The 26563-nt window shown below is 41.9% G+C and overlaps 1 protein-coding gene across 2 annotated transcripts; it reads left to right on the forward strand.

Moving 5' to 3' along the window:
- The first annotated feature begins 7709 nt into the window (after nt 1-7709).
- Nucleotides 7710-12906, forward strand: klhdc4 (kelch domain containing 4). 2 transcript variants are annotated; one of them, XM_079347264.1, is made up of 13 exons: nt 7710-7844; nt 8087-8178; nt 8693-8771; nt 9034-9132; nt 9338-9474; nt 9761-9853; nt 10070-10232; nt 10319-10397; nt 10504-10712; nt 11297-11516; nt 11622-11810; nt 11939-12052; nt 12520-12906. In XM_079347264.1, the coding sequence occupies exons 1-13, from the start codon at nt 7746-7748 to the stop codon at nt 12690-12692; spliced, it is 1746 nt and encodes a 581-aa protein (XP_079203390.1). In that variant the 5' UTR covers nt 7710-7745; the 3' UTR covers nt 12693-12906. The 2 variants fall into 2 exon arrangements, with proteins under 2 accessions (XP_079203390.1, XP_079203391.1); XM_079347265.1 differs by lacking the exons at nt 8693-8771; nt 9034-9132; nt 9338-9474.
- The last annotated feature ends 13657 nt before the right edge of the window (nt 12907-26563 follow it).

The raw sequence follows: 26563 nt of genomic DNA on the forward strand, positions 1-26563 counted from the left end.
CTTTTGCTATATTGGGAATTCAGGCCGTTGCTTTGAGCAAAGCAGCATTGCTAATGGGCTTGGATCAGTGACATCAACGTAGCGGTAAGTTGAAACTGTGGTGTCTGCCAAGCTGCCTCAGTAACATCAGCTGTATAGAGATAAGGTGCTGTGGAACGGCTGGTCTCTAGCCTCACTGAGGAGTACAAGTGCACCAAAGTATGTCTGAATATGACCCTGGCAGAGTCCCTAGATGCAGCTGTACGAACGGCTCTTCCCAAGAGTGCAAGCACAATCTGCTCTCAAGCATGGAGACAGAGTGGGACAGGTGCAACAGGAAGAGGTGGGTTTGGACTCAGGACAAGTCGACCTACACTACTGTTCAAAAGTTTGGGGTCACCCAGACAATTTTGTATTTTCCATGAAAAATCACACTTTTTTAAGACATTGACAATGTTAGAAATAATGATTATTATTTGAAATAATTTTCTCCTTCAAACTTTGCTTTCGTTGAAGAATGCTCCATTTGCAGCAATTACAGCTTTGCCGACCTTTGGCATTCCAACTGTTAATTTGCTGAGATAATCTGGAGAAATTTCACCCCATGCTTCCAGAAGCCCCTCCCATAAGTTGCATTGGCTTGTTGGGTACTTCTTGTGTAATTTACGGTCAAGCAGCTGCCACAACAGCTCAATAGGATTGAGATCTGGTGACTGCGCTGGCCACTCCATAATAGATAGAATATCAGCTGCCTGCTTCTTCCCTAAATAGTTCTTACATAATTTGAAGTTGTGCTTTGGGTCATTTTCCTGTTGTAGGATGAAATTGGCCCCAATGAAGCTCTGTCCACAGGGTATGGCATGGCGTTGTAAAATAGAGTGATGGCCTTCCTTATTGAAAATCCCTTTTACCTTGTACAAATCTCCCACTTTACCAGCAGCAAAGCAACCCCAGACTGTCACATTACCTCCACCATGCTTAACAGATGGTGTCAGGTGCTCTTCAAGCATCTTTTCAGTTGTTCTTCTGTGTGATCCAAACACCTCAAACTTAGATTCGTCTGTCCCTAATACTTCTTTCAGATCTTCCTCTATCCAATGTCTGTGTGCTTTTGCCCATATTCATCATTCCTTTCATTGGCCAGTCTCAGATATGGCATTTTCTTTGCCACTCTGCCCTGAAGGCCAGCATCCCGGAGTCGCCTTTTCACTGTAAACATTGACACTGGCGTTTTGCGGGTACTATTATGAAGCTGCCGATTGAGGTCATCCTCACCAACAGTCCCAAGGAACTTAAGAGAGCTCAGGAGCTCCCAGAAAAAAGGAGAGGTTAGAATATAAAGATAGTGACAAGCAGTAATAAGATATGAAAGCTGGGAGAGAGAGAGGGAGAGAGAGATAAGAGATCCTGGTGCCAGTTCCCCCGGTAGTCTAGGCCTATAGCAGCATAACTATGAGCTGGTCCTAAGCCAGCCCTAACTATAAGATTTATCAAAAAGAAAAGTTTTAAGTCTATTCTTAAAAGTACCTAGTGTGTCTGCCTCCCGGACCCCGACTGGTAGACGATTCCAAAGGAGCGGTGCCTGATAACTAAAGGCTCTACCTCCCATAGTACTTTTAGAGACTATAGGCACCACGAGCAGGCCTGCATTCTGGGAACGTAATGTTCTTGTCGGATAGTACGGTACAATTAACTCTTTAAGATAGAATGGTGCCTGACCATTTAGAGCTTTGTAGGTGAGCAGAAGGATTTTAAATTCTATTCTAGATTTTATAGGGAGCCAGTGGAGAGAAGCCAATACAAGAGTAATGTGGTCCCTTTTCCTAGTTCTAGTAAGAACACGAGCTGCAGCGTTTTGGACGAGTTGGAGGGTCTTTAGAGATTTACCATAGCACCCTGCTAAAATAGAATTACAGTAATCCAACCTGGAGGTAACAAATGCATGAACTAATTTTTCAGCATCATTTTGTGACAGGATCTGCCTGATCTTAGAGATATTACGAAGGTGAAAATAGGCTGTCCTTGAAATTTGTTTAATGTATGAATCAAAGGACATATCCTGATCAAACTCCTAGGTTCCTAACAGTGGTACTAGAGGCTACGCTAATACTACTAAGGGCCGTCATATCGGCAGAGAAAGTCTCTCTAAGGTTCTTAGGTCCATTCACTGTAAATTCAGTCTTGTCTGAGTTGAGCAGTAAGAAGTTTCTGGTCATCCAGGTCCTGATGTCCTTGAGGCAGGCTTCTCGTTTACAAAGCTGGTTGGTGTCTTCTGGCTTCATTGATATGTAGAGCTGAGTATTGTCTGCATAGCAATGAAAGTTCATGGAGTGTTTTCTCATAATACTACCTAGAGGAAGCATATATAATGTAAAGAGAATCGGCCCAAGCACTGATCCTTGAGGCACTCCATGGCTAACTTTGGTGTACATCGATGACTCATCATGAACATGCACAAACTGAGATCTGTCTGATAAATAGGATCTAAACCAACTTAAAGCAGTCCCTGTAACTCCAAGCAATTGTTCTAGTCTCTGTAACAGAATCTGATGGTCAATTGTATCAAAAGCAGCACTAAGATCTAACAGGACGAGCACAGATAGAAGTCCCCTGTCTGAGGCTAACAGAAGATCATTTGTTACTCTAACTAGTGCAGTCTCAGTGCTATGGTAAGCTCTAAATCCCGACTGGAACTCCTCCAACAAGCTGTTGTTGTGGAGAAAATCACACAATTGATTAGCTACCACTTTCTCTAAAATCTTAGAGATAAAAGGAAGGTTAGATATAGGTCTATAGTTAGCTAGAGTTCCTGAAGTTGCACATGGGTTTTCTAATAATCCATTAGCCTTCTATCACAATTAGCAAACTAAATGCACAATTAGATCACCAGAGTGATGGTTGCTGGAAATGGGCCTCTATACATCTATGTAGATATTTCATTAAAAACCAGACATTTGCAGCCAGAATAGTCATTTACCACATTAACAATGTATAGAGTGTATTTCTGATTAGTGTAATGTTATCTCCATTGAAAAAAACAGTGCTTTTCTTTCAAAAATAAGAACATTTCTCAGTGACCCCAACCTTTTGAACAGTAGTGTATATGGCACAAGGCAGAGAGGATAAAGCTGGTAGTTACTGAGGTCACCAACAGGAAGCAGAGAGATATGCAAAGGCTGAGTCACAAACCAAACAGGGTCAGTGGACTGCCTGGGAACATCTGGAGCACCTTAAGCTCACATGAAGAGACTTGTGGGAAATGGAAGGAAACCAAATCAGCTTCATCATCAGGGCCACTCCTAAGAATCTTAATCTGTGATTTGGAGAACATCCAGCATGCCCTCTCTGCCACACCCCAGCAACTCTCGGCACATCCTCTCTGGATGCAAAACCATTCTGCCCCAAGACCATTAACCTGGCGGCATAACCAAGTCTTATGCCTGTTGGCAATCATCTTGGAAGTAAGGCAAACCACCACCAATGCCCTCCCTCACCCAACATCCAGACACCAATCCACTATCCCCTTTGTGAGAGCAGGACAGGGCCCAGTTAAACCAGCAGCACCCTCTTAGTTGCCACAAGGGACTGGAAAATGCAGGTAGATCTTGGTCCGTGACTTAAGTTTCCACCTGAGATCTTGAACACCAATCTCAGGCCAAATCTTATTTTGTGGTCAATCTCACAGAAATCCCTGTTCATCGTGGAGCTAACTGTACGGTGAGAGGCTGCAGTGAGTGAAGCATATAAGCGGAAAAAGCACACCGATTTAGCTTTTAAGGCACAACAACAAGGCTGGCATACACAGGTGGTCCCAGCAGAGGTTGGGTGCAGAGGATTTGCTACCACACCCACAACCAAGCTCCTGAAGGGGGCGGGGGGTCACGCCCTTCTCTCTTTCTTCACCTCCTCCTCTCTTCTTTCCCTTTCTCCTCTTTCTTCTCCCCCTCTGTCTTCTTTCCTCTTCTCCCCTCTTCCTTCACTTCCTCCTCCCTTGTTTCCTCTTACCACTCATATCCAGGAAGTGCTGATTACTGAGGATATTACAGTAACAACAAGTCCTATGAGCTGAAACAAATGGACAAAGATTTGTTTTCACAACTTGCACAATTTTCAGTCAATGAGAATTTACAATCCTGTTTCATCAGTTTCTAAAATGAATTACAAATGTTCAATTGACAGACAACTTTATTGGTGTTTTTTATAGTCAATTGGAAGCGAGAGACATAGAATTTGACAAAAAAAACAACTAAACAAATGTAACGCCAGCTTTATATTTAAAAGACACACAAACCAAAGCAAGCAGGTGAAAATGTTGAGGTTTATTAACAACAAAAGCAGACAGCAGTAAACCCTGAAGGCTCTGAGTAATATTTCTGTTACGGTTCAGAATAAGACCCAAATGCACAACCAGGGAACAGAGCCAAATAAACAATAACAATAATTTATTATAACAAGGGGTAGTGACACAAGTGAGAACAATGAGCGAGAGTCCAAGCTCCGTGGTGAGCAGTGCAGACAAAAATCCAGGTGACGATCCAAAAACCCAATTCCAGCACACGTGAGGTGAATCCAAAGTGACAACGAGGAGACGAGAGGGCAGGTAAGTCTGGACGGGGAGCTGACAAGGAGAAAACATGGAGAGGGTAAATACGAGGAGATCACAGAGAACATCAAAATACTAGAGAGCCTGATTTAGAGGTACGATACCACGGTGAGTTGACAATCTGGCGCCGGCTGCATGTAGAGAGCCGGCTTAAGAGCAGGAGTTGATGAGCGCGCAGCTGAAACCAATTCAATCAAGGGGAAACAAGAGAGCACAGGAGGATCTGACAGACAGGGAAAAAACTAACAACAAACACACATGGACAACACCAAAACCCCAAATCATAACAATTTCATCCCAATTAAATAAGCAATTTATTTTTGGAAATTAATCTGTAAAGGAAAACATAATTTAAATTCCAGTCATGATAATGTAAGGAGGATGTGTGCTACATTGTATGTCTGCTGCATCAGGGTCAATTTCAAAAATCTATTCAATCACAGTCTAGAAAATTGCTCTCTCAGAATCTGAGTTACAACACATTGTATGTGTGTGTATATGCGTGTGCAGGTGTGGATGTGTTTCTGTGTATGAATGCAGAGGGCCACAGGTGCAAACCAGTCTTTTGTGAAGTCGACTAGGTCCAAATTTGCATGCAATGTACTGAAATGCATTTCATGCAACATTGATCCACATGTTGAGACAAAACAAGAGAAAAAAAACAAACACATTATCCTGCATGATTGGATTATGATGTCATACTGAATCCTTAAACTGGCATACTAAGAATACCACACTCAAGTGATTTAGAACATTTAATAAACCTATTCAGGAGTGAAAGGGAACTATAAGGTCTTAAAGATGTAATAATGGCGAACCATATAGGGCTTCATAAATGAGAAGGATTTAAATTATACATTTAAAACAAATATTTTGGCATAAAAAAAACAAAAAATAAACAAGTTTCCTTTAAACTTTGAGCTATGACGACTTTTAATGAAACTATGTTCAACCAACCAACTAAATTAAGCAGGGACATAAGCCCTTCCATACCAGCAAATGTATTCTTAAATACTACTTGTTTAAAAAGTCTGTAGCATAAACACGTGTTTTTAAACCAATCATTAATTTACAGTATATTGTTCCAATTAGTTTTCTTGTTATTAAACAGATTATTCTCAGTTAAATGTACATACTCTCCAAGTTTTATTTAACCATTGCAAAATTAAGTGGCTTTTATTATTTTACATATGCAGTAAGTCAACAACCAAAACTGTAATGCATTTTTCTTGGATTTTGTGCTTGCATTGTTAGGCACTGAGACAGTCCTTGCATCATAAGAAAACATTTGTTCCACTGCATTTCCAAAGAAACTTAATCTTTGGAGCAATATAGTATCTGATGTGGCGTATTGGGTAAATAAATTGCTTATCAGGGCCTGTATTTGCAAATGTGGAGAACATGTGATGAAATATGTGACTATCTTGCAATGCCCAAGGCTCTCTGCCAACTTCCCTTCTAAATAAGCTCCTCTCACTCTCTGTGCCTCTTACAATTTAAGACACACACACATGCACACACACTCATGCGCACACACAAACATATATGCACAAACACACACAAATACACACCCACACAAACACACTCACACTATACAGTACCCAGTAGCGCCTCTCAAAAGGTTAGCGGTCAGGAATGAGCGGTGGGCAGAGAAGTCATGCGCTGTATGTGTGTGTAGTCAGCTGATGTGTTTATAAATGTGAGAATGGGCTTTTGTGATTATTTGTAGATGCAAGGAAGGAAAATGAATATCACAATGTGCTGATAGATGACTGGAAATAGCTGATACCCACAGGAGGCCTTGGCAGCTTCATAGGTCAATTTTCCTACATTGTTACCTCTGTTTTTATTCACTGTGAACGGATATGAAATAATTAGAGGCCATGGAGATGACAGATAAGGCTTAACTTTAACAGGGATGAATGATCAATTCAGAGGCATACATGAGATGCTGTTTCATTTATTCATTCATGACTGGGTCCAAAGAAACACACAGCTGCCCCCTTCTGATTATAATGTGCTACTGACTTTTAATTCAAAAGTCTTCAGTGCATTTTTCACATCTCCGTGGAATAATAATAATATAACTTCTCATCAGTGTCATACATATAATCTGAAATGAAAAATATTACTGTTTCAACTTTAGTAATCAGGATGAACACTGTTGCTCTATGCAGGCAAGACCTGTCAAGAGAGGTGTTAAAAGAAAAGCAAATGCCATATTATTGTGTCAAGACATTTCCTGCTCATTAGTACTTGTCGATTCTCTTTGTGACATTCCACACACACTGAAGATAAATGGACACGTGTATCTGAACAAGCAGGTTTCTGCACATAACTACAGAGGGCAAATACCTTGATACCACGAAAAAAATCCCATGATCAATACCATGATGAGAGTGATACCACAATTGTTTTGACTATTTTAGGACGTTTAATGATATAATTAGGTTATGAAATTGGGCCAGTCGAGCCAGCATTGTGCTTTCACATAGCTCTGCTTTAAAACATAGGCCTATGGATTGCTGATACAAAAAAGCTGAGCCCTTAAATCTGAGGAGCCCAAACCGATAGCCAATAGTTTATCCGTCTTGAAATAACCCAACTATTGTTCTTCATTTCAGTAATTGTTTTTTGTTGTTGTAATGTGTGCCTTATGTAGTGCTCTATCTATCTATCTGTCTGTCTGTCTGTCTGTCTGTCTGTCTGTCTGTCTGTCTGTCTGTCTGTCTGTCTGTCTGTCTGTCTGTCTGTCTGTCTGTCTGTCTCCATGTATTTGGATATAAACAGAGAAATGTGTGTGTTACATACGAGAGCTATGTGTAAATATTCGACCCTGTGCTTTTGCCTGATATCAAACTATAACGGTTACCGGTACTTTTAGGGACAACATTTTGAGGTTGCGTGATTGGTTTTCTACAAGTCTGCCGATACGCAAGACGGCGCTGTCTCAAATCTGCATTGTGCCGATGTCAAGTTTGTTGCCGGAAGTAAATGTGTCATGTTTAAGGAAGACCATCGTCATTTGGCATACACATTAGTTTGCGTATCCATGTGACACCGACAACATATATCGTAACAGAGAGAAATCCCTGACGCTTTACTTAATAATCCCTGACGCTTATTACTTTAATAATATACATGCTAGTGCAACGCAGACAACATGGGCAAAAAAGGCAAGAAAGAAAATAAGGTGAAAGGAGCAGAGAAGACAGCCGCAAAATTGGAGAAAAAAGTTTCTAAAAGGTCCAAACGAGATGAGGTAAATATAATACATTATAAGCAATGCTTATAATATTTTTACAATCTGCGATATAGCCTAAGCATCATACAAGTGGCTCCTATGTTAAATCAGAAAACTGTCTTTTAATTTATTTTACCAGTGAACTGTGTTGGTTTACTTTAAAGCTGACTACACACCCTTGCTTGTTATTGAGTTATTTTTATAGTTTCTGGTTTCGTTCGTCACACTGATTTCTTTCCCTCGTCGCAATCTCATTCCAGGAGGATTTGGAGGCCCTTATTGCCGAGTTTCAGAATCTGGATGTAAAGAAGACCCAAGTCGTCGAGACAAAATGCACTCCTCCATCACCAAGGTAATGGCTTGAGTCACTGAAAAGCCACCTAACAAAAACTCAGACATCCACAGCCAAGCAATGCAGAGATCTTGAGATATCAACTTGTAATTTGCCTGTAATTTGTCAGTGAACATTTCTTGAGGGCACCGTCTATATCAGATTTAAGATTTCATTAATTCAAGCAGCCTTAGCAATTGAAGAAAACTCTTAAAGTAACCAGGCCTGCTACAAGCCACAACCAAGTCCACTTGCAAAATCTTTGTATATGTTTATGTATATGATTCCTGTATATTTGTGGGCTGCTGACAAAATCACATGTATTTTTTTTCTCTTTCTCCCTTATTGCAAATGACAATGTTTAAACATCAATAATAAGAAAAAAAAATGATATTATTCTCAACCAAACCAGATTATTTATTTATTTTAGCAAAACTTTGGTACAATAATTGCATGAATAAAACTCACAGTGGTGTCTGCCATGACCGAAAGGCACAAATATCTTAGTCAGTTATGACATTTTTACATTTTCCAGATTGAGTGCATCTCTCTCTACCCATCCTGAGAAAGATGAACTTATCATGTTTGGGGGAGAATTCTACAATGGGAAGAAGGTAACACATTTGCAAATGCTTCTTTACAACAATGATACATAATTTCTCTCCACACTATGTTGGCATTTCTTTTCACTTTCTGTAAACATATTTTCTCTTCATGTAAACACAAAACTGAGACAATAAAGTAAATACTATACAAACTCTTTATGAAGCTCACTATGTGACTTGAACTTTTTACTTTTGTGGGTTTGTAACAGCAGAAGTTCGTCTTTAGAATTTCTTCCTTTTTAAAGAACTTTGTTTGCCTTTTTTTTTGCAGACACATTTGTACAACGATCTGTTTTTCTATAACATCAAGAAAAAAAGCTGGGTTAAGTCAGAAATCCCAAACCCTCCTCCCCCACGATGCTCTCACCAGGTACTCAATAAAGGATCCTTTGTACTGCACACGTTTCTTCTCACATGGAACACTGTGGTTCACTATTTGATGATCATCAATAACATTAATATTATAAAACTCTGAGCATTTATCTGTATCCGTTTTTTTGAGAAACCCTCTGATTCCCTTCCTTTTTACCTCCCCTCCCCCACCCTCTGTCTCCCTGTCTCTTCCTTCCCCTAAGGCGGTGGTAGTACCCCAGGGTGGGGGTCAGTTGTGGGTGTTTGGGGGCGAGTTTGCCTCTCCAAACGGCGAACAGTTCTACCACTACAAGGACTTATGGGTGCTGCACCTCGAAACATATACCTGGGAGAACATTAAGTATGTGCATTGATGATAAACGTAGTGTTGGAATATACAGGTGTTTAAGTGTATAGAAATATTTGTTTGTTATATAAAATGGAAACAAAACAATCAGTTCATTGTATCGTTCAATGCAAACGTAATCGGTGGACAAGTTGATGGGATAAATAATAACGTCATATAGTACTTGCTTGATTATGTTAAAAGAAATCAAACAAATTTTTCTTTTCAATTCTTTATTTCCATTTCCAGACATGTATAAGAAATCTTTTTTTTTTTTTTTTTTTTTTCTCTCTCTTTCCAGGGCACCTGGTGGTCCATCAGGTCGCAGTGGCCACAGGATGGTCCTCTGCAAGAATCAGTTACTGGTTTTTGGAGGATTCCATGAAAGCACCAGGTAGGCACATGGTTAGCAGGCAGCAAGTTAAGTCACTCTGCCTGCTGTTGAAACCATTAGTGCAAAGATGTTGTGTTTTTTGGTTTTTTTTAAACTTGAGGATTCAATTCTTAATGAGTATGATTAGTTTGTGATCTTTTTGCAACATGAAATGCAAACAAGAAGTTTGTCTGTTATTTTATTTTCTCTCTCACTTTTCATCCCCTTTACCTGCAGAGATTTTATCTACTTCAATGATGTTCACTCTTTTTCCTTGGACACCTTCTCCTGGTCACGCCTCAATCCATCTGGCTCTGCACCCCCCCCTCGATCTGCTTGTCAGATGACCTCCACGCCGGACGGGGCGGGTGTCATCATCTATGGGGGATACTCTAAAGTGGTGCGTATATGTTGAGATATATATCGCTCAGCGCTGACTTTTCATGATGTTGTTTGCGATTTTATTGTGTTTTTGTATTTTTTTAGAAAGTCAAGAAGGATGTAGAGAAGGGAACCATCCACTCTGACATGTTTCTTTTGAAGCGAGAGGGGAAAGATGGCCAAGGTAAAGGAGGGATTTTCAAAAGACGAAATTGCTTAAAGCTTTAACAAAAGTTTAATCAGATATCCTCACACTTGTTCTGTTTTGTTTACTTGTTCTTGGCTTTTAGAGAAATGGTCGTGGTCCAGAGTAAACCCCTCTGGCAATAAACCCCCTCCACGCTCTGGTTTTTCTTTGGCGGTGGGACCAGCAGGACGGGCAGTATTGTTTGGAGGGGTTTGTGACGAGGAAGAGGATGAGTCTCTGGAGGGTGACTTCTACAATGATCTCTACCTGTATGACACAGTAAAGAACCGCTGGTTCCCAGGCCAACTCAGGGTAGGCTACAAGGCCATGAACATAGAGAATATATATTAAGAGTTGTGACTATTTAATTAAAAAACATTAACTACTCGACATGCAAAACTGTAGCCTCCTCCATACAGGCAGAGAAAGTCTGATTGATTTTTCCAAATGACAGTCAGCAAAGAACAAGCAAAACCCTATATACCAGACCAAGCTTGCAAGATTATCATTTTACTTGAAAGATGAACAACAAATATTGGGGCTTTGTTTTAGGAAGGTAATAACAGACTATTTGGAGGGAAGTGTTTTAACAAAACTCTGGAGGAAACTAATATTGTAGCTCTCTGTTGTATACTAATACTGTAGTCTGAAAGGCTTCTTCAGTTGATTATCAATCACTTCTTCATGAGCTAGATATATAATCCTCTGTGGGTCAATTGTATGCTTTAGACGAGAGGTGAACTTCAAGTCCAGGTGCCTTTCTGATGAAGCTATGCATTTCCATGAACCACACGACTAACATTTTTAATGAGAAATAGACATTAATTTAGCTTGTGATAATTTCAAAACTTCATAATCCTGGTTAAAAATAATTGTGTTTAATTCTGTTTTAACAGGGAAACAAGTCAGGGAGAAAGAAAAGACGTAGGGGGATGAAGGGTGGAGCAGAGGAGGAGCAAACGGACAAGGAGGAAGAGGTGAGACCTCAAGCACCCACAGAGGTTGTCAAAGAGATCATGACCGAGGATGGCACAGTGATGACCATCAAAGAAGTGGTACCTGGAGCTCAGGAGGAAGAGCAGGAGGATGAGGGTGAAGAAGAGGACGAGGATGATGGCAAGATTACAAATGCACACACTCACACACTAGTTAAAATGTAAAAAAGAAAAACCTGAAAGGAATTGAATGGTTAAGACAATTACATGTTATTGATCTCCGCAGAATCAGCCTCAGCTGCCTCGGTTGAGCCATGTCCGAGGTCCAACGCCATGGCAACAACACGCCAAGGGAAGCTCTTTCTGTATGGGGGCATGTTTGAGGTTGGTGATCGCCAGTTCACCCTGAATGACCTATACTGCCTTGACCTTCATAAGATGGACCAGTGGGAAGTTCTAGTTGAAATGGACCCAAGTAAGTAAAACTATACATGAAACATGTTAGTGTTGTGTTCGGTTAGTATCTTGTGATGCACTATGGAAGGTATTAACATGGATGAGAAGTTTTAAGACTTCATTTAGATTCATGATTTTTGTCAACAGAGACACAGGAGTGGCTTGAAGAGTCCGACTCAGAGGACGATGAGGAGGAAGAGGCACAGGGAGCCGAAGGGGAGGAAGAAAAGGAGTCTGAGGAGGAAAGCGAAGATGACGAAGGCAAGGGATTTAGTGCCTCTTCAATCTGTCAGGCTGTCTCTTTTCCACTCTACTTTTTAATGTGACTTATAATGAAAACAAATTGTAATAGAGCAACTGGAACAGGGGTTCTTTATTCAAATTTTAAGGAAATGTGCCCAAATTAAGGCCCAGAGCATCAAACAGTCTAACTTGCATTATGATTCAATAGCTTATCATTAGCTAATTGTAATTGTGTTAACATTTCTGGAGACAACTGAACCAAAAAACTGAATTGTGTCAGGCAACACCTCGATTTAAATCATGTACGTAAAAGTTATATGAAGACTTATCACTTGTCACTATGTCCCATTTCAATTCGTTGATATTATTGTGTTAAAAAAGGGGTACATAGGCTTTTTGACTTTTATTGAGAAAGATTTGCCATGAAAATGTGTAAACATTTTACAAGAAGCTTTAACCTGAGTTATCAAATGTGTCTGTTCCAGATGAAGAAGACCACCCCGACGTAAAGAAGGGAGAGACAGTGACTGAATATCAGATTCGTACAGAAGGCTACTGGATAGGGGTGGCACGTGCCAACATGGGCCCAGACGCAAAGGACAAAAAGGTTGCCAAAGTTGCCCTTGCCATGGCAAAAGTCTTCTATGAGGACCAGTAACACAATTGCCTATTCTTTAAGTGGCTTTAAGTGTACTGTCTGTGTGCGTGTGTAAAATATTTTTTGTAACTATAAAACATTCAATATTAACTGTACTGAAAATAATTCAACAATGCAAGTTGACTTACTTTGACGTTTAAATGAAAAAACAAAACAAAACAAAGGTCAACTTTACAACTAAAAAAATGCAATTGAAATTGGTTTTTTTTAAAAATCTTTTTGTGAATACACCTTAAAAACTACCATGAGTACTGTGAGAAGAATTATGTATCTAACTACAGTTCTATTAATGCCAGATCAATGCCAAAGACTTAACAATTATTTATGAGTGGCATAAAAGGAATAAATAATCAGAGAAAAAAATCTGAATTTTGTACGGAAGAAAGATAAAACTCTCAAAACTTGAAAAAAAAAAATCTTACTTTGGTTGTACATTAGTTCATCCACATTACTTTGGTTGCTTGGACGCCATCTGCTGCTAAGCAAACAAGTAATTTGACATGTAAGGCAGTTGAATCACCCTATACTGCTATAAACTAGCCCTTACCCAAAGGATAGGGCGGATGTTCCTCAATCAAAAAGTATGGCACTAAATCGAGATAGATGAGAGATACCCTGAGTCCCCAGACCTACCCCGTCTCTTCTTGGCAAGTATTTCAGGACACCCTGGCATTTTCTTAGGGGGAATATGGATGTCACTGATGTCAGCACAACAACCAGTCTTATTTCAAGGCTCTCTGTCAACAGGTCTTTCCAAAAGAAAAATGTAGAGTGAAGCCTATGGAGTTGAGGAAGCCTGCATTCAACAGGGATTCATGCACATCCCAATACCCTGTAGCTGATAATTCTTTGACTTATTCATGTTTAGAGCCACTCAGGCTGCTATCGCCTCTATGTTGTGCACTTACTATTTACAAGTAGCCCTATGCAATCCGACTTAAAAAGCCTGAACAATCCCTTTAAAGGATTAGATGTCATTAGGTATCCACCAGGATGAGCAGTCAGGGTAATAATGGCCATAACCTTTTGGGGTCTGCTGTCTTACTAGAGAGGTTAAAATCATAGAAGGCTATATAAAACTACTGACATGTCTGGTCCCCAAGGATTCTCTGTTCTGTTTATTCATTGAAATAGCTCCCTACAGGCAGAGTTCAGGGGGACTGGCTGTCTCGCTCTGAAAGTTGGAACTGAAATAGCCCTACCTTGTGATGAGCCAGCATAGGCATTGACTATAGACAGTTGAGTGTTGAGATTTGTGGTCAGAGAACAGAACATTTGCAGGTGTTCAACTGCAGAACTTAAGTGTCCATGCAAGAGGATGCAGGCACTGGGACAGCTGAAGCTGATATCAGGTGAGATAAAGGGTTGCCCTCAAACAAAGGTATTTCCCACTCGCTTATCAGACAAGCTGAAGCTATCCATGCATAAAACTTAAATTGGTTTTAAAGATATTAAACATGAGCAAGCAAGGGGCTGCTATGGGATTTGCCCAAATTATGTGGCAGTAAATGGGTGCAGTAGTCTCCATAGAACTTACAAGTCCCCTGGACACAAGAACCTGTTCTCGACCTCAAAAGATTTAGGTCCTCGTTTGATTTTTTTTTTTTTTCTCCATTAAGGTTAGGGTTAGGGTTAGGGTCAGGTTCAATTCTAGTATACTTTGAATGGTAAATGGATTTAAGCTTGTATAGCATGTTTCTAGTATTCAGACTCACCAAAGTGTTTGGGGTTAATTATGACGTGTGGCTTCTATCCGGTGGACACCTTAGCAACTGCAATCAGCCCCAGAGGTGGGAAACCTGTGATTTGAACATCTTGTAAGTATTATTTACCTTTATCTTTATCTTACTTTAAAAGAAAACTGACCCTACTTTTTTAAACCATAAGAAGTCCCAGTGTAAGACTACACAGGTATAATGACAACTAGATATGATGTGGTGCTGAACACCTAATTTAAAAAGTGCCATTGATGATTTGTGCAGGAGTTAGTGAAAAATACTTCAAGAAGTAGAAATAATAGCACTGCCAATGGGTGCAATTTTATCGCATACCACTGAATGTGTTTCATAATTTGAGGTATAAAGATTTTTTTCTTCTTATAAACACAATTGTTTGAGGTACCTCTGTAGATATCTAGGTAAAACAGCAGCTGGTTAGTCTGAGTGTTACCCCTATACAACAAGAAAGAGAGGATGGGAAGAGATAGAGAGAGAGATAATAAGTTGGGTAGAGTAGAGTAAACACAATTCTTGAATTATGAATATGTGAGGGGAAAGAGAGGGAGGAGAATGTGCCAGAGAAAGGAAAAGAATGAGAAAGGGGAGAGCAGGTGAGAAAAAAAACCACAGTAGCAGTGAGAAAAAAAAGAAATACAGAGGGATGAGGGATGCAGAAAAGTACTTATGAGGGAAGACATCAGTCACTGTTTGAGAAAAAGCCATCCCTCTGTGACCTATTTTATCCTCTATCAGCATGCTGAAGAGGGAGGAGAAGGGGATGATAAATAATAGAAAAGAAGGAGAGATAAATGACAATGAGGCTGCATTTCTTTTATTCACCTCTCTCTTACACCCCTCTTTTCCTTTTTTCCCCCTTTTTTTATTTTTTACTCTCAAGGCACAAATAGGTGATTTTATTGATAATAAAATCTGCTTAGGATGCAGTGCTGAGGTGGAAAGTGTGCCATGCATTCACATAGTGTGTTTGTGTATATGAGAAACTTCTGGAATACAAAAACATTAGTTTGAGGCAGGGGGATATAACTTTTTATTTATCTATTTGGAATTCATGAAATCGCATGAAAAAGTATTTGTGCCTTTATGTTAACAAATTATTAGAATAAATGACTAAGGACCTCATAGAGGGGATAACGAAGTACTTAAAGAGATGATCCAACCACACTTGTCTTTAGGGAGTTTAAGGGGAGCTATCATGTTTCAACATGTACTGTATATGCTTGTCAGTGGTACACACTCTTTATGACTATTAACAGTGTGTTCTCATTGTATATTATGTTTTTGTGTTGTTAAAATCGCTGATGCGATAATGTTTTGTTTTCTTTATTGATTGATACTTTCACTTTAAGCTGATTGAACTGGCACGCGACGAGTAATGTGGGTGTGTACATTTATTGTGAATGGTTCAATAAAATCACCTTGAGTGAGCACAGCTGTAGGTCTGCTACTGCTGTGTTTTTGCAAATCAGTCATGTCGTTGCGTTGACTGTGAACAATCACCCAAACGCTTTTTTTGACTGCGTGAAGATGACAGTACACACTTGATACAGAGTAAAGATAATTTAAGCTTGGACAATGGATGCAGTTGTTTAAAATTTCAAATTCTTTCTAACTGTCGAAGAGAGCTATGCAAGATCCGCGGCTGTCAATCATCACCATGTATGATGTAAAATCTCATTTTTTAACCTAAAATAACTTGAAACAAACTTCACAGAAAAATGAGCACTCTAACACCATGTAGGTGGATAATAGCTAATTATTACAGCAGAGTTTAGGTTTGGAAAAAAATTATGTGACGAGTAATTTAACTTTACAGTTTGACCCACATCCCATCTATTATCATTGAGGAGATGGGGTTTATGACCTATACTGTAGCTAGTCAGCAGGGGGAGCTCTAAAAATAAAAGCTTCCCTCCACCGGAAAGTAGAAAACAGAAAGTAGACAGTGAAGTTGTAATTATTATGTATTCATGTATATAGTGTTATGAAGTGCAGGGTTGCATACAAATTGTAAACCGATAAATTCAATCTATTTGCTGGACAACGCAACATTGTCATGCTGCTGATGCTCATCCTCCTCTGACCCGTTGTGCTGTCAGTTGACAGTCATTGATAGTCACCTGTCAGACTGCATTTGTCCTGGTCTTTCCCCAGTCTGTCTCTGATCTGTCCTATCTTAAAGTCTAAGATTACATTACATCACATCATTAAGATGACATATGCCCTTAATGACCATGGGATTACTAAAATGAAAGAAAATAAACTAGTATGAATTTTTAAACACCAGCCCTTCTAAATAGAAGTTTGTTGTATGAATAGAAGTTGTATAACTATATCAATAAAATGTGTTTCGTTTTTTTCATTTTTCTCCCGAGGTGGGGTTATTTTGTGGCCCCCATTTTAGCCTCCCTCCACTGGTTGCCTGTGCATTTTAGGATCCATTAAAAAAATAAAAAATCTCCCCCCCTGAACTGCTACCTTATCGTGGTGGGGGAGTTTGAGCACTCGAATGACCCTAGGAGCTATGTTGTCGGGGGCTTTGAGCCCCCAGCAGGGTCACCCAAGGCAAACAGGTCCTAGGCGACGGGTCAGACTAAAAGCGTTCATAAACCCATATGAAAAATACAACTAGGACCGTAACGTCGCCCGGCATAGCGGAACCGGGGCCCCACCCTGGAGCCAGGCCTGGGGTTGGGGCCCGCAGGAGAGTGCCTGGTGGCCGGGCCTTTGCCCATGCAGCCTGGCCGGGTTCAGCCCGAAAGGACGATGCGGGCCCGTCCTCCTGTGGACCCACCATCCACAGAGGAAGCCATAGGGGTCGGGTGCAGTGTGGATCGGGTGGCAGTCGACGGCGGGGGCCTCGGCGACCCGATCCCCGGACGCAGCTTCTGGCGTTTGGGACGTGGAATGTCACCTCACTGGGGGGGAAGGAGCCTGAGCTTGTGCAGGAGGTTGAGCGGTACCGGCTAGATATAGTCGGGCTCACCTCCACGCACTACTTGGGCTCTGGAACCCAGCTCCTCGAGAGGGGCTGGACTCTCTACTTCTCTGGAGTTGCCCGCGGTGAGAGGCGGCGGGCTGGTGTGGGCTTGCTCATAGCCCCACAGCTCAGCCGCCAGGTGTTGGAGTTCACCCCAGTGAACGAGAGGGTCGTGTCCCTACGCCTTCGGGTAGGGGACAGGTCTCTAACAGTCGTTTTGGCCTACGGCCTGAACGGCAGTGCGGAGTACCCAGCCTTCTTGGAGTCCCTGGGAGGGGTGCTGGACAGTGCTCCGACCGGGGACTCCATTGTTCTACTGGGTGACTTCAATGCTCACGTGGGCAACGACCGTGAGATCTGAAGTGGGGTGATTGGGATGAATGGCCTCCCTGATCTGAACCAGAGTGGTGTTCTGTTATTGGACTTCTGTGCTAGTCACAGTTTGTCCATAACAAACAACATGTTCGAGCACAGGGATGTCCATAAGTGCACGTGGCACCAGGACTCCCCAGGCCGGAGGTTGATGATAGACTTTGTGGTCGTGTCATCTGACCTCCGGCCGTGTGTCTCGGACACTCGGGTGAAGAGAGGGGCTGAGCTGTCAACTGATCACCACCTGGTGGTGAGTTGGATGCGCTGGAAGGGGAGGAAGCCAGTCAGACTCGGCAGTCCCAAATGTGTAGTGAGGGTCTGCTGAGAACGTCTGGTTGAACCCTCTGTTAGCGAGGTCTTCAACTCCCACCTCCGGACGAGCTTTTCACAGATCCCGGGGGAGGCTGGGGACATTGAGTCCGAGTGGACCATGTTCTCCACCTCCATTGTCAAAGCAGCTGCTCTGAGCTGTGGTCACAGGGTCTCTGGTGCCTGTCGTGACGGCAATCCCCGAACCCGGTGGTGGACACCGGAAGTAAGGGAGGCCGTCAAGCTGAAGAAGGAGTCCTATCGGGCGTTGCTAGTGCATAGGACTCCTGAGGCAGCTGACGGGTACCGGCAGGCCAGGCGTTCCGCAGCCCGGGCGGTCGTGGAGGCAAAAACTCAGGCCTAGGAGGAGTTCGGGGAGGCCATGGAGGAGGACTTTCGGTCGGCCTCGAGGAAATTCTGGCAAACTGTCCGTCACCTCAGGAGGGGGAAGCAGTGGGGAGCTGCTGACCTCAACTGGGGATGTAGTCGGACGGTGGAAGGAATACTTCGAGGATCTCCTCAATCCCACCGTCACGTCTTCCACTGGGGAAGCAGAGGCTGAGTGCTCAGAGGTGGATTCGTCCATCACCCAAGCCGAAGTCATCGAGGTAGTTGGCAAGCTCCTTGGTGGCAAGGCTCCGGGGGTGGATGAGATTCGCCCTGAGTAACTTAAGTCTCTGGATGTGCAGGGGCTGTCATGGTTGACATGCCTCTGTAACATTGTGTGGAGGTCGGGGACAGTGCCTCTGGACTGGCAGACCGGGGTGGTGGTCGTCCCCCTTTTCAAGAAGGGTGTGTTCCAACTACTGGGGAATCACACTCCTCAGCCCCCTGGGAAAGTCTATTCCAGGGTACTGGAGAGGAGGTTCCGGCTGTTAGTCGAACCTTGGATTCAAGAGGAACAATGCGGTCTTCATCCTGGCCGTGGAACACTGGACCAGCTCTACACTCTCCAGCGGGTGCTCGAGGGTTCATGGGAGTTTGCCCAACCAGTCCACATGTGCTTTGTGGATTTGGAGAAGGCATTTGACCGTGTCCCTCGCGGCGCCCTGTGGGGGGTGCTCCGTGAGTATGGGGTTCGAGGCCCTTTGCTATGGGCGGTCCGGTCCTTGTACGACCGGAGCAGGAGTATGGTTCGCATTGCCGGTAGTAAGTTGGACCTGTTCCCGGTGCGCGTTGGCCTCCGGCAGGGCTGCCCTTTGTCACCGGTTCTGTTCATTACTTTTATGGACAGAATTTCTATGCGCAGCCAGGGGCCGGAGGGGGTCCGGTTCGGGGACCACAGGATCTCGTCTCTGCTTTTTGCGGATGTGTTGTTGTTGGCTTGTTGGCTCCATCGAACCCGGACCTTCAGCGCGCACTGGGGCGGTTCGCTACCGAGTGTGAGGCGGCTGGGATGAGGATCAGCACCTCTAAATTTGAGGCCATGGTTCTCGACCGGAAAAAGGTGGTTTGCCCCCTTCGGATCGGTGGGGAGTCCTTGCCCCAGGTGGAGGAGTTTAAGTATCTCGGGGTCTTGTTCACGAGTGGGGGGAAGATGGAGCGTGAGATCGACAGACGGATCGGTGCGGCGTCTGCAGTCATGCGGTCGCTGTATCCGTCCGTCGTGGTGAAGAAGGAGCTAAGCCGAAAGGCGAAGCTCTTGATTTACCGATCTTCGTTCCTACCCTCACCTATGGTCATGAGCTTTGGGTCATGACCGAAAGAACGAGATCTCGGCTACAAGCGGCCGAAATGGGCTTCCTCCGTAGGTTGGCTGGGCACACCCCTAGAGATAGGGTGAGGAGTTCGGTCACCAGGGAGGAGCTCGGAGTAGAGCCGTTACTCCTCCACATCGAGAGGAGTCAGTTGAGGTGGTTCGGGCATCTGGTCCAGATGCCCCCTGGACGCCTCCCTAGGGAGGTGTTCCTGGCACCTTAAACAGGCCTCTTCTCTGTCTGTTTTTAAATCGCGTCATAAAACCATCTCTTCTCCCTGGCCTTTGACACAGAGTAAGATAATGATTTTATGTATTTTATTTATTTTACAGCATACCATGAGTCATGTTTTTTGTATGTCTTTTAAATGATTGTGTATTATGCCTTTTAACTTTTGTTAATTTATTGAACAGCACTTTGGTCAGCTGTGGTTGTTTTAAAGTGCTTCATTAAATAAAGTTGGATTGGATGGTCAGTAATTTTAGTACATTTATTTTTAAATCTAGACAACCAAATAATTTTAATATGGAGTATATTAGTTTCTAAGCCTCTTGTGACACCTGAACTGATGTAGTTCTAAACAGTTCCTATGTTAACTGTTTTTTGCACCAACGCAAATTCCTTGTAGATTTAAATGTACTTGGCAATAACAAACAATTGTGATTTGATTCTGATTGATTTTTTTGAGATAATTACGGAACAAATGTCCTGCATTTGTAGCAGTAAATTATTTTATTGTTGTCAAATTGTATAAATAAAATGCAAAAGCCTCAGAAGTTATTCTTATGCAATAAACATGGATTACATCAGACCGTGGCAGTGCTAGTATTTTTTATTTCCTTAGTTGCAAAAAAACTCCTGCTGTAAACCAATTATAACTTCAATCACAACTTTAAGGAACTGCGAACTACTAAAAGAAAGATCAGTGAGATAATTGAGCAGAGGGGTAAGATGAGGAGTTAGGACGACAGATTGAGGTGAGAGGAGAAAAAAAATTAAGAACAGAGATAAGGATATACAGTATAACATGGAGATTTATTGTAAATAAGAGACAGGGAAACGAGCTGAAAGAATTACAAATAACATTCAGAGAAGGGATTAGAGGTGATAAAGCAGAAGATAAGATAATGTAAAAAGAAAGATCATTGGTTACAGAGGTTATAGAGTTTACGTTAGATACAATTAGAGAAGATTACCAAAAAAGAATAGAATGAATAAGAATAAAGAACTAAAAGGAAGATGAGACACGGTATTGGTACAGTAGATAAGGTGAGAGTAGATGACAGGAGGATGTATGAAAAAATGTGAAATTATAAAATAATTAGTTAAAAGGGAAGGAGATGAGATCATATGGGAGAAAATGAGAGTAGATAAGCTCTGAAGACACTATGTCAAACCTGCATTAACCATCTTAAGGAACACTAACTCCAAAAATGGATGTGCTATTGTTGCACCAAATTATCAAACATGAAAGGAACAAAATCCAACATGATGTGAGAAAAATTTTAACAGCTGTCAATAGACAACATTGACTAAACTTTCCTCTTGAGAGATGTGATTCTATTCTTAATGTAGAATTTTATAGCCAACCAATTTCTATTTTGAAGTACTACTTTTTCCTGTTGAAGGCACTTATCACAGTCGGTTTTCCCAGGAACTTGACATTTGATGATGAAGGACATCGTGTGCTTCTCGACGGCAAGGATCCCCTCCTTCTCCCACATCCTTTTCTTGGCAGGCTGGCGAGCTGTGAAATAGTTAACACATATTACTTGTCTGTGTTGCAATATGGAAAAGCTATAGAAATCAAACAGTTGAAGTTCACCATCATGAGCGGTTTCCAGCCCAAGACTGTAAAGATAACAGGAGGCTTAAGGAGAAGCCTACCCACACTTCCTCCCCTCATCCCTACAACAGCACCATGTTGTAATGGATAAACATGGACGCAACAGACACCTTCGAGATCCACAAATACCGTAAAATCTATGTGAATTAAACAATTTGCATTTAAATCACTGTCAATGCTGATTTCATCAAGGCTCTTTCCCTTCAATTCTGCCAGGTGTAATTTTCCAGAGCCATAAGAACTTTGCTTATTTTAACAAGTTGGATGGGGCCCTCAGGAAGTCTGTAGAACTGGCGATGCACTCTTATATCATGGCCGAGGAAACCCGCTAACTGATCCAGCTCTGTATTACTGAGGTTGAGGACTTGAGATTAGAGCTGCAGCTATCGAATATTTTAGTAATCGAGTATTCTATCGAATATCCCGTCAATTAATCGAGTAATCTAATAAATCACGCTTTTGCTTAATTAAGGTTTAACTCGTCTTGGGTCGTCCCTACAAACCTGCTTCTTTGCAGTTACCATGGAAACGCCTGCTTGTTACAGCCAACCACCTCTGCTCTACAGCTGCTGGTGATGCTCACCATATTACTGACAGGTTCCCAAATTCACTTTCTGATTCACTGGTCAAGGCGACAGGTAGATGAAAAATACAGGCCAAACACGTTTTAATGGCTGAAAAAGCAAATAGTGTTTTGTGTAGCCTACACATCTGTTACAGTACATTTAATTGAGAAAGCATTATGTTCTGTTGAATCAATCACAGAATCAATCATTATGTCAGATAAGGAAATTGAGAAACTTTAAATATATATTTGCTAAATTATTATTCCACAAACAAGTTCTGTCTTGATTTAGCTTTGAAGACATTAGACATTTAATATAATCAGCCTGTATATTGTTAGAAGTGTATCTCTGTCTGCTCCTGCAGCGCGTGCATTCAGCGCGCTCACAGACTACAGAGACCATAGACGCGTCTATGACAGAGACTGTGAGAACGTTGCTATCGTTATGTTAGCTGCAAACACGGAGAGAGTGAACGGAGAAAAGCCGACCGTTTGACCGGATCACATGTTCCCGACTGGGTTGTATGGATCACGGATCAACTGTGTGCTGACTAAAAGTTAAAAGGGGCACGCCGCGCTCGCGTGTGCGTGCGTGTTAGCGCTGAAGTGTCTGTGTAAGAGAGAGGAGCAGGTAGCTGCAGCTACATTAAACGTGTTTTATACTCATACCAAAGTTTTGATGACGCAAAAAAAACAAAAAAAAACTTAACGAAGCCTCGAGGCAGCGAAAAATCCTCGATGAATTTTTGTAATCGAATTATTCGAGTTATTCGAGGAATCGTTTCAGCTCTACTTGAGATAGAGTTGCTGTTTGTTTGTGCAGTTTGGTTGATGTTAGACTTTCAGGACCTTTTGCACCACAGACTTTGTCAAAATGTCCAAGACAATCCAAAACCACGGTAGTGTTAGAATCGTAGGCCTTTCTTTACAATCTACTCAGGTGTTGTTAAATAAATCAGATAAGGTTTAACCCCACAGTACAAAGGAATGGTTTGATATCCACAGTTTGAATGATTTTTGCTTACGTTAATATAATATAAATATTAACTAATAATATAAACATAAAGGTTGTTGGGAATTTTCAGGAGCGAATACCTGACCAACGGTTATGTTGGGTTCTATGACGTAAAATTTGATTGTCAAAATAAATTTAATAATTAAGTTTATTTAATTATTAATCTAAATCAATAATTGTTATTAAACTGCGTTTAATAAACCGCGGGGCACCACCCTGTAAACAGGGAACAACCAAAATATTACAAAATATCAGTCTCAAAATTAGTTAATTAAATACTAATATCATCAATAATTAATAATCCGTATTTAATTGAAGGTGTGAAATCTGAACACAAAGCCCTTTCACCCAGCCTAAGTCACAAAGCAAATCCACAGTGATCACAAACAACGACCTTTTAAATTATAATAGAATTTATTTAACAAAGCAACATCAAGTTAATCAATGAAACTCAATCAAACAAACAACTATTATAAACCAAACTACAGGTAACAAACAAAACAAACAAGCGTGGCACGTGTGTGTGTGTCCGTGTTTCTGTGAGAGAGACAAAATGGCGGCGACCTACGTTTCAGCAGCGTCTGGAAAGCCACAGATCTCTATGTGTGTGCGTCTACCGAAAGGTGTGTGTGTAAAGGCGAGAGAGCGAGATGGAAAACAACGCACCTCGACAGCTCAATCTCGGACTGGAGCTCACCACAACTCAGAGCATAGCTTACTTCACTAACAGAAGCCAGTGGCCGGATTTGTATCAGACAGCGTTCACACTAGTCTTTCTGATAGTGAGTCTATTACCCGGTTATGACGCAGGAGCTCACAGATAAACACACGGGACACAGCAGCACAAATAAGGAGAACAAAAGAGATTTTACTCTGGTAAAATCTATGACACAGTGGTCAAACACCAAGCAAATATTATCACCGTTTCACAATAATAACTCAGTTATTAAACACACTCTCTATATCTAACTGCCCAGACCTAGCTAAGCCTCACTTGTAACCGTTTTGTCCACGGTTGATGAAAGGAAGAAAAGAGGTCCTGGAACGGCCTTTCTGCAGTTGTTGGGTGATGGCGGTGCGTCCAAAGGGGTTTGAGAAAAGGGCCGTAGTGTCCTCCGTCGAGCGAGGTGATCTCCGTGGATGTCCTTTCTTTAAAGGACGGAACGAGACGTAATCCTTACAGTCTCTCTCTATACCGTTTTAATACAGGAGAAATAAAACGCTCTTCTTTGAGATGCGTTCAAGTGGATGATCTAGGCTCGGAAATTAGGACGTCGGTATGCTTCAAGGCCTTTGGATCAGCTGCGCGCCAAAACTTTTAAACAAAGAGAAGCGTGTTGAAACAGGAACAGAGTTGGGTATCCCCAGACGTCGCCAGACGAGGTTTGAAAGAGAAAGAACAATGAGGCATGGCCGGCTTTATACCTCCCAGACTTCACACCTAGTTGTTAGGTGTGGCAAAGCATTCTGGGAGTACCTGCAAGGCATGCTGGGATAAAGAGTCTTTTGTCGTAGTTCTCCAAACGTACCCAGCCTGAACTTTGCCATCCTGGCTGGCCCCTAACAAGGTGTTTGTGTGAAGAGGGCTTGCAGGAGTGATTGCACATTCCAACATGTGTTTAATGTGGCCCTTCAAAGCCAATCACTCACCAATTCTAACATAAGTTTAGTTTAAAGCCCTGAACAGTTAATCACTCACCCATTCTCATATAAGTTTAGTTTGCCTTGATAGTTAATCACTTAAATGGTCTTTTGCTTAATAGGAATTGGTTACTAGACTAGATGTTGTCACATCCCCGGGTTAAGGGTTTAGTTTATTTCTGTTTTCCTCATGCATCATGTCGTGTTTTACTTTGTGACTTACCCTGTGTCTCATTTCAGGTCTGTTGGCTACATGCCCTTCCCCCAGTGTTTTCCGGTCTGCTGATTACCTGATGTGTCTCACCTGTGTCTTGTTAACTCCATGTCTGCCTTCCCTTCACTCTGTGCCAGTTTGTCTTGTTCCTTGTGTCAGCGTTCCAGCATTATTTCTGTCTTGATATCTGATCTGATCCGGTTAGTTTTTGACCACGTCTTTTGCCTGCCGACTTTGTTAACTTTGCCTGGATTTTTGGATTTTGTGTACCAACCATTGGACTGAATAAACAGATTGAAACTGCCTGCCAATTTGAGTCTTTGCTTTTGGGTTTTCTGTGTCCAGCCGTGACAGATGTCAGTTTATGATAAGAAACAGGTAGAAAGTGTCTTCCCCTACAGATTGGAGAAAGGATGCAGGAGTATGTTGCACCAATGAGAGATGGGGAACCAAACATCAGGAGACGCATAATTTGGAAAGCTGTGCCAATCAGAGGAAGGAAACCGCACATTCTCGAACGCATTATTTGGTTAGATATTCTCTGTCTAGTGTATAAAAGGGTTCAGGGAAAAATAGTTGGGGCTCAGACTTCGTGAACTGATCCAGCATCTGTCTGTCGTCAGGGACACGTAGTTTGAACCCAGAGACTCTGTAACTTGGATTCTTGATTCATCGGGTTAATAAACTATGTTAACCTGAAAGAGACGCCTCCATTCCTCTCATCCCATCAAAAGAATGCGCAGAGAGACTAATTATTTATTATTAATTACCAAAGCATAATTATTTATGCTTTGGGGCTGTTTTTCTGCAAAGGGGACAGGATGACTGATCCGTGTTAAAGAAAGAATAAATGGGGCCATGTATCGTGACATTTTGAGCCCAAACCTCCTTCTATCAGTCAGAGTATTGAAGATGAAACGTGGCTGGGTCTTCCAGCATGACAATGATCCCAAACACACTGCCCGGGCAACAAAGGAGTGGCTCCGTAAGAAGCATTTCAAAGTCCTGGAGTGGCCTAGCCAGTCTCCAGACCTCAACCCCATAGAAAATCTGTGGAGGGAGTTGAAAGTCTGTGTTGCCCCAAAACATCACTGCTCTAGAGGAGATCTGCATGGAGGAATGGACCAAAATACCATCTACAGTGTGTGCAAACCTGGTGAAGACCTACAATAAACGTTTGACCTCTGTCATTGCCAACAAAGGTTATATTACAAAGTATTGAGTTGAACTTTTGTTATTGACCAAATACTTATTTTCCACTATAATTCACAAATAAATTCTTAAGAAATCCTACAATGTGATTTCCTGGATTTTTTTCCCCACAAAGTTGAAGGATACCTATGATGAAAAATACAGACCTCTGTCATCATTTTAAGTGGGAGAACTTGCACAATCGCTGGCTGACTAAATACTTTTTTGCCCCACTGTATATTCTTCGGAATGTATGAGCATCTTTTGCAGCACTGTAGTTGTTCTGTACATTTTCACGGCTTTCA

Source organism: Symphodus melops (assembly GCF_947650265.1).
Source record: "Symphodus melops genome assembly, chromosome: 6".
Taxonomy (NCBI): domain Eukaryota; kingdom Metazoa; phylum Chordata; class Actinopteri; order Labriformes; family Labridae; genus Symphodus; species Symphodus melops.